General features: G+C 31.9%; 3 protein-coding genes across 4 annotated transcripts in view; 2 read left to right on the top strand and 1 right to left on the bottom strand.

The window, feature by feature from the left end:
- Positions 1 to 10,370, bottom strand: part of LOC145330218 (glycine receptor subunit alpha-3-like) — a 74,951-nt gene extending 64,581 nt beyond the window's left edge. For both annotated transcript variants that reach the window (XM_080174828.1, XM_080174827.1), the window contains exons 1-3: positions 10,299 to 10,370; positions 6,014 to 6,074; positions 830 to 884 (exon numbers count right to left, since the gene is read on the bottom strand). In XM_080174828.1, the coding sequence (XP_080030954.1) occupies positions 830 to 884; positions 6,014 to 6,074; positions 10,299 to 10,369 (187 nt within the window). In that variant the 5' untranslated portion in view covers position 10,370. The remainder of the gene's footprint in view (positions 1 to 829; positions 885 to 6,013; positions 6,075 to 10,298) is intronic.
- The window catches only part of LOC145330225 (ankyrin repeat domain-containing protein 13C), a 526,153-nt gene that overhangs the window by 133,534 nt on the left and 379,015 nt on the right, over positions 1 to 13,604 (top strand). The window lies entirely within an intron of this gene.
- MED1 (Mediator complex subunit 1) overlaps positions 1 to 13,604 on the top strand; it is a 509,044-nt gene that overhangs the window by 133,535 nt on the left and 361,905 nt on the right. The window lies entirely within an intron of this gene.

The following is a 13,604-nucleotide window of genomic DNA, read 5'->3' as shown; positions in this document are numbered from 1 at the left end:
AATGAACCAACAAATCAAGCTTCAATAAAAGTCCCCAAATGTGTTTAAAACGTTATTATAAAACTTTGGGGACTAGTGTAATAAACATCACATTGCACCCTCCCTCCCTGACTAAACAAGGGTGACAACTTCCAAATACAAAAAAATCATTGTTAGACAAACGGACAAAGAAAGTTATAAAGCAGATGTCAATCGTTCAAAATTTAAGGTGTAAATAGAACATATTAAGTACATATATAATACTAGTAATAGTACATCTAGGGGCTTTGCCCCAAGAGGTTGGATCAAACCGTTTTTTCGTTTTTTAGATTTAAAAGAAAAATTAAAAAATTAAAAAGAAAAATTTTATTTTGGGGGGGGGGGTATTTTGTTTTATTTTTTTGGGAGGTTGGGGGTGTCCCACCCCCCAAGAAAATAGTTATAAACCTTCCCGGGACCTATGAGAAACTACTCTGTAAAGGAGAACCCGATCGGTTCAGCGGTTAGCGAGATCCTTTGCTGCAAACATACAGGCAGACAAACAAACAGACAGACAACGTTCTACTTTGTATTATAGATATACATTTAATTTATGTCTATTGTAGCATATCCAGATTAAGTAAATTGCGGGATTTTCACAAACATTTTCAGCGATCTATCTTTAGTAAAAGGTTAAAAAATCAAGTTTTCCCAAAAATGATTCTGACAGACATTTAAGCAATATACATTGAATTTTTGTTCTGATTGCAAAATAGCCTGCCTTTTATGTACAGAGCGCGTGCAGTCGTTCTATGCTTTACCTTAATGGATGTTGTCAACCTTGTTTTAGAATTATTTTTAAAATTCCTACCATGTTTATTTTGTGGTGGAACATCTTTCCTGTAATCTGGGGGCAAACAGAATACCTGAACATTTTAATAGTTATGTATCGCATCGTATTATTAACAGCTTTCTGTGGATATTAAAATGTACAATTATATGTATGATTCAATCCAGTTTTGTTAGCCCTGAGGTGTCAAAGATAAGTAAACTTTTTTATATTTGTAGATAACTGGATATAAAAAGTTACGATACATGATTATTCATTGTGGCTTAGAACCGGTTCTAATTTAGCGGAAATAAATCAGTTTCTAAGCTATTCTGGAAAATAATAAAATATGTGGTCAAATTGTAACCTAGAATAAATTTATGAGATGACCATTAGAGTAAAACAATAATTGGGGAAGAGGTTAAACAAGTGTAAAAGTTTTTACAATTTGTGTCTTGTCGTATAATGATAAGGGTAATTAGTAATGCTTTAACCACAAGAGTTTAGTTTGGTTTTAAAAGATAACAAAGTTGAAGCGCCGGAAAGGGCCATGTGAATGGCGAAGAAAGTCTCTCAAAAAAAATTCTGACATTATAAAAATAAGGGACTATAGGAGAGGAGGTGTGGGAAAGAAAACCCCTCAAAAAGAAATGAATAATCCCTCATTTTTATGAAGTAACATGCTGATTTTTTAAGAGACTTTCTTCATCTTTGGTGTGACGTAATAAAAATACGTCTAAATCCATCTTTTTTTAAGGTTTCTTTCCCACTTCTCCTCTCATTCCTCTTTTTTAGACGTATTTTTATGACATAACACTGTCCGACGCTTCAGCAAAGTTTATATTTAGAATTTTTGCCTTTTATGCTAATTATTAAAAAACTTTTAATTCTTTTTAGCAATCATCTAAAACATTACTTTTATACCACATTATACTTGTTAATTTTTCACATTACAGTACAAAAAGAGATTATTTAATTACTTAATTGAAACAAAATACACATTTTTCATTTCCAACTAATTTGCTTTTTTATATTAAAATAAAAAATACTATTACTTGATATTCTTGATGTGTTTTAGTTAAAGCAAAGCTTTTCGTCAATAAAGTTTCGTCCATCCTTCCGTTTGGAACAATCTGATAACATCGGAGAGCAAATTTTCCCTAATTATAGAATGGATATGCTGCTTACAATGAAAAGTGAAAATGGATCATAGAATGTTTTTTGTTTGTTTGTAACTAAAGATCCCAATAATTACTGGACCGATTGAATTCTACACTTTAGAGATCCTGAACATATGTCCCAAGATTGTTTTAGGCTATTTTAGTTGAAAATATAAGAATAAAGGTTTTAGGCTATACTTGAGCCCCCTCTTTACTACTTCTAATACAGATCCCTTATGTGCTAGGGGCGTAATCGCTAGTAAAACATTAAGTTATTAAAGTTAAAGTTATATAATTATTTTGATAACACTAATGTCTGTTCTAACCATAGACGTCTAAGAGGGGGGGGTAAAGGAGTGATTACCCCCCCCCCCCCCCCCCAAATGAATTGCCGTAGGCACCCCAAAAATTTTAAATTTTCAATTTTTACCCACCCCCCCCCCCCAAAAAAAAGCCTCTATGAAATAAAGATTACCCCCCCCCCAAAAATGAGCTTGGGGGTGCCGTTTATTTTCAAAATTTTACCCCCCCCCCCCTCCAAATAAAAAAGCTTGGACGCCCCTGGTTCTAACTACAAAGAGATGATTAGTTATTTCTCGTATCGTATTATAAACGGCACCACGGGGCTAAAAAAACTAGTTTTAATCTTATAATTGTACATTTCTATATTCGTAGAAAACTGGATATAATACGATGCTAGACATAGTTTTTTCGTATTCATGAGAACCGGTTCCTATCCACCGGATTCAAATGAATACGAGAAAGTAAATTAAACTTTTTTCTTCAGAATGTTTAATATCATAATTCATATACAACGGGTGTTCCTAGGCTTCCGCGAGTTGAAAAAACTGGATTGGTAAAAATGGTCGTTTAGCAGCAGCTAAACATCTGTCGAATAAAATGATGTACATCCCCAATAAGGATACAAAATACTACCACTCATGCATATTACAATTAGTGGTTGAACCGTTTGAACTCCAATTAAATTCAATATAAGTCCCAAGGGTTGTTAAACCATCGAATAAAAACCGGTATTACAAATCTTTGGGGACAAGTGTGATAAAAACCCCAATGTCTCCTCCCTCCCTGGTATGAATCGGCCATGATTTTCAAATCTGTGCCACGAAAATTTTTACATTTTTAAAAAAAAAATATAGCTAAATGACCAGGCAGGGAAAAAAAACCTTGTGCTGTTTATTACGCTAGTCCCCAAAGTTTTTAATAAATTTGTCTTATTCGTTGGCTTAACAACTTTGAGGACTTTTATCTAGTTATGATTGTTTGGTTCATTGAGATGAGTGTTCAAATGTTTCAACCACAAATTATAATCTACAGAAGGGGTAAATATGTGAATCATCATTTGAATGTAATCAATTTATCGTCCAATGTCTTATCCCTTTAGATCCCCGATTAATGGCGATTGCAATGTTGATAACTAAAATTAAATATTTGCTATAAAACACGTTTTTCTGCGGGTGTTATGGGACACCTTACAAACGTCACGGAGTAATCTACAAATTGAACTCTTTAGATTAAATGTGTTACAAAAATCATGTCTTTTTTTTCTAAGGCTCCACTTTAGATATAATCCTTAAAATATAATTATGTAAGGGTTATCATATAACGATGAGTTAGTTTGTTATTTTGACTAATTTTTTTAGCTTTTTAGATGTTATAAACGTTTTATCTAGGCTGAAAAATATTTCTAAAAGATATTTAACGAAAATGCATTGAAATAAACCGACTGACAAACCAAAACAAACAAAGAAAAACTATGCTAAAAAAAGGGAAAAGAATAAATTTGACACATGATAAGTCAAAAATTGTGAATGCATTTAGCTAAATAAAAAGTATTTTTTCACTGGATAGCTTTTTAGCTAATTGTATTACTATCGTATTACCTTGTTAAACTTGGAAGTATTGGATTGAAAAAAACATTTATGTCGACTAATTAACAATTTACTAGAGGGAATGCATTGGCATTAAACAAGTGCAACTAATACCATGCACAGTTAGGACTTTTAGGAAAAGTTTGTACAATCAAAGAGTTGGATATCTATTGGATGTTTCTTAACCTAATTTTTGGGTGTTTGGACAGAAAGGGATAGATTAACTCCCCATAGTCATTCTTGAATGCCCAGAGGTGGATTCTTTAAAAAAAATTTGCCCCAATAATCGCTTAGTGGGGCAAAATTGTTTTCACGAAAAATCCACCAACATCACATTAAAAATCTACAAAAATTAAACAAAATCATAGAAGGGTTATGAACATAAGATTTTATTTAATTTTTGTAGATTTTTTTAGTGATTTTGAAGGATTTTTCACGAAAACAATTTTGCCCCACTAAGCGATTAGTGGAGCTAATTTTTTTTAAAGAATTCACCTCAGATGTCAAAGTGTCGCTTGTACGAGGGTATCGAAGAGGTTATGACAAGATTTAATTTTCAGGGTGGGAGGGGATATAAGGGTTGTTTATTACACTAGTCTCCATAGTGTTATAATAAATTTTTCCTATTCGTTGGCTTAACAACTTTAAAGACTTTTATTAAATTTGGATTGGTTGGTTGGGTGTCAAAAGGTTTCAACCACTAGGATAAATTGATGTATATCATTATTAGGGATATACATCAATTTATCGACCATTGACTTATCCCTTTAGATCCCTGTTTAATCGTATGTTGATATATATTTCGATATATTAATAGCACAAAAGTTTTACATAGTCCAGGAAAACTGCATTGGATAAAAATAGATAATCTTTCTTTGATTAAAAATATATATCAAATTAGATTGAGTATATTTTTCACTCTCATAAAATTTGCCATAATCATGAAACTTTAATTTCCAAGCCAGTTTATGATTAAGGATTTAAATAAGTTGTAGCACTTTAAAATAATAAAAGACTGTTAGGTCAGAATTCTTTTTTTGATGGAATCGTCTGATAATTCTAAAACTAGCCATAATTGTTTATTTGATATTACTAACAATTAATGTGATAAAAAAATGGACAATAATGTAATGTCAAACAGTTTTTTTGCATTATGAAAATCTAAAAGCTAATAATGAAGGTTATACTTTTAGATACTAGAACAAAGCTTCTTTAAGATTTATTAATAATTAGGTTTTGTTTAAAAGTACATGTTTTGGATGCGTAGCTACTCTAAAACATGAGTATGCTTGTACATTCCTTTATCTAGGGTCTAAATAATCTTAGACTTTCTATATATAACTTATCACGAGAAGCAATTTAAACTGAAATAAGAATAAATCTAACACAACAAAGCGCAACGACCAACATTGTTTATGGAAATACTCGTTGTTGTTAATTAATCCAAATATAAAGTTACACTTGATTGGTATAAATAAGCAATTATAGGTAATTCATTTTACATTCTTTTTGTTTTGCAAATTGCACGTTAATACTCAAATGGACAAAATGCACGTTGCTTATGCTTTTTTAGTAACAATGCTACTATACAATTTACTTTCTCTGTTCGTAAGCCCGTAATCTATAGGGGAAATGTGATTTTCTCGGCTGTTATTAAAGATAGATATCTGACATTTTCAGTAAAGATTTCTAAACTATATGTGCATCTAGTATATACATATTTTTGTCCATGTGTCTAATGGTCATGATTCAAAACCTCATTCTTTAAAGGATTTGTAATTTACTTTGAGTTTTGCATATTATCTCTCTTTCTTTACTTTGTAATAAACATTGAACATATGCTTTATAATTCACTAAGTGCGTTTGTCCATTCCATGCTTTTTGGTGCTTCGCTACCAAAGGGTGTTGTCATTTTTGATTCCCCCGTATTTCAAAGAATCTCATTGTATTTATGCATAGTCGCAAAACTAACAAATATTTTATTTTTTAATAGTTTTATTTCGCATCGAATCAAGGACAGTTTTCCGCGGATATTAAAACTAAAAATCATAAGATTACACCATTTTGTTAGGGACCCTTTTTTCATAGAAAGTTGCCTTTAATACGATGTTATATAACTTTTTTCATCTGGCTGAGAAACGGTTCTAATCCATCGGATAATTGGAAAAAAACTTTACCTGAGAAACTACGTGACCTCCGTTGGCCTGGCAGTTCTTATACCCAGCGTTCTCGTCATAACTAAAATAATTGTTATAGGAATCATCATGCAAAGTTTGAAATCGATACGACTATTCTAACCTCTTCAAATAAGCGAAAGTGCTGACTGTCCCGGCCAGACAGACGGACCGACCCTAATTTTAGAAAAGCTTCGCATTTAACAACATTTTAGGTGGCAGAGTTTTCAGGGAGGGTGGGGAAATTTGGCTGTTTATTAAACTAGTTCCCCAAGTTTTATAGTAACGTAGTCTTATTCGTTGGCTCAGCAAGTTTCGATTGGTTTGTTGAGTGTCCAAAAAGTTTCAATAACTAGTTGTAATCTACAGAAGGGGTAATTTTGTATATATTATCATCGGGGATGTAAGTTATTTTATTGGCCATTGTCTTATCCCTTTAGTTCCCTGTACAGCTCAGTTTACAAGTAAATTATATACCACAATGGGCTTCGCCCCCATAGGGTTCATGGGGGGGGGGGGGAGTGGTCGGAAGTCGAACCTCTACATTTAATTTTAATTTAATAAAGAAACTAGGGGCGTTATGAAATTTACTTTTGCATATATTACAAAATATGAATTTACTTGATAAAATTTGAATGACATTTTAAATTTATTGCATTCATACCAAGAGTAAAGATATTGAGAAATAAAACAAAAATATCTTAAACACTTTTTTCTGCATACCCCAAACTATCCTAATGGAGGGGGGGGGGGGGGGGGGTGAGGGTATGATTTATTGTCAATCGTTATTTCCAGGAAGGAAATTATTGATTCGTTGGATTAACAACTTTGGGGACATTTATTGAATATTGACTAGTTGGTTCACTAAGTTGAGATTCCATTCAACCACTAATTGTAAAATAGAAAAGGGATATTTCGTAAATCATCATTGAGAATGAACATCAATTTATCGGCCATTGTCTTATTCCTTTATATCCCTGGTAATTTCCCTATAAATCTACATTTATACAATTTTTATGATTATTAAATGTTACGCTAATGTCAAGCTGCATGAAATTCATTATTATCAATCATATCAATAAATATTGAATTTGGAACCTTATAAGTACAACTTTTTTGCTATGTTTTCAGTAAAACTGAACACTATTTAATTTTAAAAGCGAAGCTTTTCTATAATTAGGGTCGGTCCGTACACTGTCCTATCGTACGTCCGTACGTAACTGATAGCTTTTTTTCGTCAATTTAAGCAATTTAGATTTGTCCTCTCGATTTCAAACTTTGCATGATGATTCCTGTAGTTAGGTACGATTTAGAAGGCCTAGCAACTCTATAATTATTACCAAAATGCCATACGTCCATTTTAAACATGTTGATTTTTAACTTTTTTAACAACAATTTTTTATGTGACATAATCATCCGATTAAACTGATTTTTGGAGTACTGATTCCTATTACAATAAGGTACAATATTGATAGCGAAGCATATTTATAATCAAGTCCTAAAAATATTTTAAAGTTTTTAGATATGAGCCAAAAAGTAAAAATATCTTACTATTGAGGACATTTTTAATGCATTCGTTGTGTAATTAAAAAAACACATATTTAGGATGAATGGTATTCATACAAATAAATGTAGCTATACCCTTAATTACATACCAGCAGCTACGTTTCTAAGCGATGTTTAACCCCTGAAACTTTATAAACCCTTATGTTAACCCCCTCAAAATTAAAAAAAAAAAGTACATTAGATCACCCCTCTCAAACCTTTGAAACTCCCAATTTTATCCCCCTCAAAATAAAAAAAAACAACAACATTATTTTCCCTGTATTGAAAAAAGTACAGTTCGTCAAGAAAAAAATGTGCAACGTGTAATTCTAATATTTTCTGTACTTTATTAATATCAGGGTTTATAGAATTGTTATAAAAGCAAAAAAAAAATCTTCCAATAAATATTGTACATATATGAAAATGATTAACGTTGCTCTATTTTAATGAAATAACTCTTTTGTTGTGAAAGCATTGACTTTTGATGTTACTTTACTTAATTTTTGGAATAACCTTTAGCAATAATTATTAAAAGAATGTATTCATCAACCTTCTGATTTGAATATAATATGCAGGGCTCGGAAGCCGCATTTCAGCCGCCTGTAAGTCTTAGAGAAATCAACCTTTTACAATTTTAAAAATCAGCTGGAAGTCTAAACCAGACCCAAATATGTCAATCCCTCTTTTCAAATATTTGTCAGTATTCTCAATTTTAGGAAAGACACCAAAACTAACTAAACTATGTATTTCTATATTTCTGTTTAAAAAATGAAGAAAACAATTCGTTCAGAGATTGTCTTGACAGATTTTCGTCATACCCACACAATTATTAAGAAAACAAGGATAACAACATCTATACAAGCGAAGCTCTGATACGGTAGGACAAAGGAACATTAACACTTGTAGAGTGTCAGATTATAAATTTAAAGGTCTAAACAAAATTGTAAATAAATTTGATAAAAGTCTTATTTTGTGAATTTTTCATCAATATCTCATATGTTTTTTTTAAAATTCTAGTCTACTACATTAAAACTATACACGGTTTTGCAGTATTTTGTAAATTAACTCGTGGGAATAAATGTGTAAAAATTAATTAATGTGTTTGTATTTCTAACTTTAATAACCTATTTTCAGTAGCATCAGTTACTCTATAGCTAAGTTTCTACCGTTTGTCATTTTATATCTAAACCTGACCGTCAATTCTTTCCTAGGTGTGGAGGTGGAAGGGGCAGGGGCGTCCAAGCTTTTTTATTTGGGGGGGAGGGGGTATAATTTTGAAAATAAAATTTTTGAGGGGGGTAATCTATATTTTTTTTATTTAGGGGGGGGGGAATTGAAAATCCAAAATTTTGGGGTGGGGGAATAATCACCCCTTTACCCCCCCCCCCCCTCTTGGACGTCTATGGGAAGGGGGATATCTTATTCTAGGGGCGATATACCATATAGGTTCAGCCGTTAGCAAGATTCTTTAATTCTAAATATATTCAGTTTTACAACAACTTTTAAACGATTAGAATTAAGATAAAGCAAATTACACTTTCTTCTGGAGAAGCCAGTTATTTTTTTAGTGTAGTCTAACTATATGTCGTTGCTTTTTAGACATAATTTGTTTTGCAGTTTAATTTAATATTTTTATGCTATTTATGAATACTTTTTTTTTTATTTTCGTGCATTTAATTGATTAATTTTGAATTTTCAACAACATAAACAGTTCTCTTTTTCATTTGTATGTAGCAATTAACATTTTATTCACCTTTTTAGCAGGGAGGGAGGGGACATTGGGCTGTTTATTACACTAGTCCCCAAACAACATTTATGTCAACATTTTTTTTATTCGTTGACTTGACAACTTTTTGGAACTTTATTAAATTTTGATTGGTTGGATAATTTAGTTGGGTGTTTAAACGTTTAAACAACTGTATTTAATCTACAGAATAGGTGAATATTAGGGAGGTATATCAATTTTTGAGCCATTGTCTTAGCCCAAGAAATCCCTGCCTTTTTAGCCCATTAGAGGCATAGTTGTAATTATCAACTATTGTTAAAATAGAAAAAGTTAAAAAATACAATTTGAAATATCAAATCAAACTCAACTTTGATAGAAAAAAAGTTTTAACGTGTGTTTACAAACACAAATTTAATTTACATTTTTCTTTTTCAAGCATTTCAATTTTTCTTGAGAAAATTTAGAATTTCAATAGTGCCCCATCAACAATTTGAACTTTTTTATCACATTTTTTTTATGAAATACATATATTTGTTATAAGGAAAACGGAACATGGAAAGAAAACGAAGCTGTGGGTTTCACAGTAGCTTTTGAAAGGTTATTTTAGGTTAGGTTAGGTTACGTAAATGTTAATGATTGCCCCGCAAGGTTAGAAAATATGCCCTGCAGTGCTAGAGCCCCTCCCCACAGGGGCTAGAAAAAGGATAAAAGCTACTGTGAAAATACGACGAAACCCTTTTTTTCATAAAACTATTAAAGAAAACTGCAGAAAACTGAATTGTTATTTAAACAAGAACAATTATGCTCATAGATATTACTTTATAAACATTAAATAAACAGCATTTGTCAAAGAGTGCTGGCTACACACAAAAAACACAGAAAACCAAAAGTATAAAAAAATATACTTTCTTTTTTATGCATCCTATTATATAAAGTAGTAAGCGTTTTTTGTATGTCCCGAAGGATCTAGCCAACCGCTGAACCAATATTGTTCTCCTTTACCCTCCTAAAAATTACCTGGATATTCTGCTATCTGAAGAAGTAACCGTACAAAATAATCCAGTTACAAGTAATATTGTTATTAACATTCCTTCTGAAATTAAATACATTAAAATAAAGTAACAGGATGTTTGTGTGTGTGTTTGTAAGTTTATACCTAAGGATCTCACTTACCGCTAAACTGATCAGGTTCTCCTTAACAGTGTAGCTTCTCATAGGTCCTGGGAAGGTTAATAACCATTTTGGGGAAGGATACCACCACCCTTTCAAGATAAATCGACAAAAATAAAAAAACGCCGCCCTGCAGACATTTTTGTAATTAGCTACAACACCATCTATCGGCGAAAAAATATTTTTAGTAAATAGCGTATTTTAAAATAGAATGAAATGAAACAATTTTACGTGTCCCTAGAGGCCTCTAGGGGCGTGTCCGCTAGTACATTATAGAACATTTTTAATTATGGATATAGAATATACGAGAAAATTGTGACAAGGTAAAAATTCATGTTAATTTAGATTGCTAACATGCACCTAGTTTATTGGTTGGTTATTTCATCCAGTAGGAGGGGAGGGGATGTGGTAAAGTGGGTGTAAGGGAGGTATCGCCTGCTGCCTTTTTCACTTTATTAGAAAGCATAAAAATCTGGTGTAAGATCTATGAAATAATATATCCATTTTTCAACTAGCGTAGATTCAGGTTCTACTTTATAATTTTTTGTTGTTCTTTTTTTAATTGTTGCTACGTTTTTAGAAAAAATGATTCTTGTTTTAAAGATATTCATTTGAGATAATACGTCTAATTTCTCTTTAAAAAGAAAGATTTATGTTGAAAAGTTAAAAAGAAAATAGATTAAGACAATGAGAGAAAAACATGGAAAGTAATTACAGTTAGAGTAGGTGTTAGGTAACATACTTTTGTTCGAATTTAGACTACCCCCCCCCCCTCTCCCCATACATCCCTAGCCAAATATCTTTTTAATCCTTATACTAAAGTAACAGGATGTCTGTGTGTCTGTGTGTCTGTCTGTGTGTACCGAAGGATCTCGCTAACCGCTGAACCGATCGGGTTCTCCTTAACAGGGTAGCTTCTCATAAGTCCCGGGAAGGTTTTTAACTATTTTGGGGGAGGGTACCACCACCCTCCCAAGAGAAATGACAAAAAAATCGAAATTTTAAAACACGTTTAGGAGACTTCAACGTCAAATAAAGAGGTATCGTACAAAAAAATTAAAGTAGAGACTTTATCAAACAAAAACATTTAAAGTGCCACTAGAGGCCTCTAGGGGCGTAGCCGCTAGTTCTTATAATAAAGTAACAGGATGTTTGTGTGTTTGTCTGTGTGTTTGTATGTTTGTACCGAAGGATCTCGCTAACCGCTGAACCGATCGGGTTCTCCTTGACAGGGTAGATTCTCTTATGTCCCGGGAAGGTTTACAACTATTTTGGGGGAGGGTACCACCACACTCCCTAGAGAAATTAAATTGTTTTTTAAATTTCTCGATTATAGAAAGAGAGTTCAACGAAAAATAAACGTCAAACGGAAAATAGCCATATTTTAAATATAAAAAAAACATTTTAAGTGCCACTAGAGGCCTCTAGGGGGCGTAGCCGCTAGTCTTTAAATAAAAAAGTGATTTATTATATTGACAATGATTAAATTGTTTAAAAATGATGAAAAAAATATTTTAAATTTATCTAAACTTATTTTATTAAATATTATTAGATTACCTAATTATAAAAGTAAAAGAATAGTGGGGGGCATGAGCTGTTTGTAACTCTACCCACGATGTGGGGACCCTGTCCCGACTTTTAATTGGGTCTTTGAATATCAGCCAAAAGCGTTGGAAATATAAACAAAGTCAAGTCGCTACAAGAGCGAAGCAACCAATTTGCCAGCAGAAGAAAAAGGTCCCCACAATTTAGGCCAGGTTAAACAATAAACATCTATTCTTATACATTTATTACCTACATTTCATTAACCTAGGAACTTGAGTTAGAGGTGGGGGGTCCCTTGTAGTTTTTAGAGATATTAAAAACACTCTTATTACAAGAAAAGTTATCTTCTAATTAAGAAAAGTAAATGTTTTAATTAGATATTTAATTATCATTAATTCATCTATATTTAATTACCTGAACATATAAATGCACTCACACAGAATTGCGCCTATTCAATTCTTATATAAAAGTCTTAAGATATATCTGTAAGATCCAAGTACTAAGATATCCATTTCAACAAAAAAAACATGCATATCGACAATGACATTATACCATCAATTTTGACGTGTATTTGTAATATTGAAATTTTTTTTTTACAGTTTTACGTTGATAAAATAACAGCATCTCAGTATAACAGGTTATATTCTGTGAGGCTGTTGACTTTATTTTTAATCAATCATATGTGTCTATATATGAATACAGGGAGGCAGGGGACATTGGGCTGTATATTACACTAGTCCCCAAAGTTTTATAATAACGTTTCTTATTCGTTTAAAACCTTGGCGACTTTTATGGAATTTGATTAGTTGCTTAATTAAATTGAGTGTTCAAAAGTTTCAACCACTTATTGTTATCTTTGAAAGGAATTTTTTTGTGCATCATTATTGGGGATGTACAACAATTCATCGGCCATTTTCTTATCCCTTTAGATCCCTTCTATGAACATAAGGCTTACCTCCAAATTACTAACAGCAAAGATTTTCTAAAATAAGGGTTTAATCAAACCTTCAATAGATCAACGTTTTGGATTTCAATAATAGTTTTATTAATACTTGGATTTTACAAAAGATTATCATGTACTTTAATAAAGTGAAACTTGTTGCTGGTTAAAATAATGACCCCCTTCCATCCACCTCCCTACCCCCCCCCCCTCTTTTAAAATTATGAGAGGGTGGTGTTTCCCTACCCCAAAATAGTTATAAACCTTCCCAGAACCTATGAGAAGCTACAATGTAATTTTTTTGCAAGAAAAAATAATTTCTCGTATTCATTCGAATCCGGTGGATAGGAACCGGTTCTCATCCATACGAAAAAAAACTATGTCTAGCATCGTATTATATCCAGCTTTCTACGAATATAAAAAAGCTGTTTATAATACGATGCGAGAAATAACTATTCTTGGATTACAAAAAAAAAATAAACTTACAAAAGATATTTTATGTGCATTAGGTGTTTATATTTGTTGTTTTTATATGGAGCTTAAAATTTATCCATTTCCTTTTGGGGTTTAGTTTATGTGTCTTTAACAGTTGGAAACTAAAATAAATTCATGTTTTTCTATTTCTTTTTCGTTGCTCTATGCCTAATAAATTTCCCGTAAAATTAAAA

This window comes from Acartia tonsa, chromosome 10, assembly GCF_053477335.1.
Source record: "Acartia tonsa isolate MP-2025a chromosome 10, ASM5347733v1, whole genome shotgun sequence".
In the NCBI taxonomy this organism is placed as follows: domain Eukaryota; kingdom Metazoa; phylum Arthropoda; class Copepoda; order Calanoida; family Acartiidae; genus Acartia; species Acartia tonsa.
The sequence above is the reverse complement of the archived record's forward strand: the minus strand, read 5'-3'. Positions and strand labels throughout refer to the sequence as shown.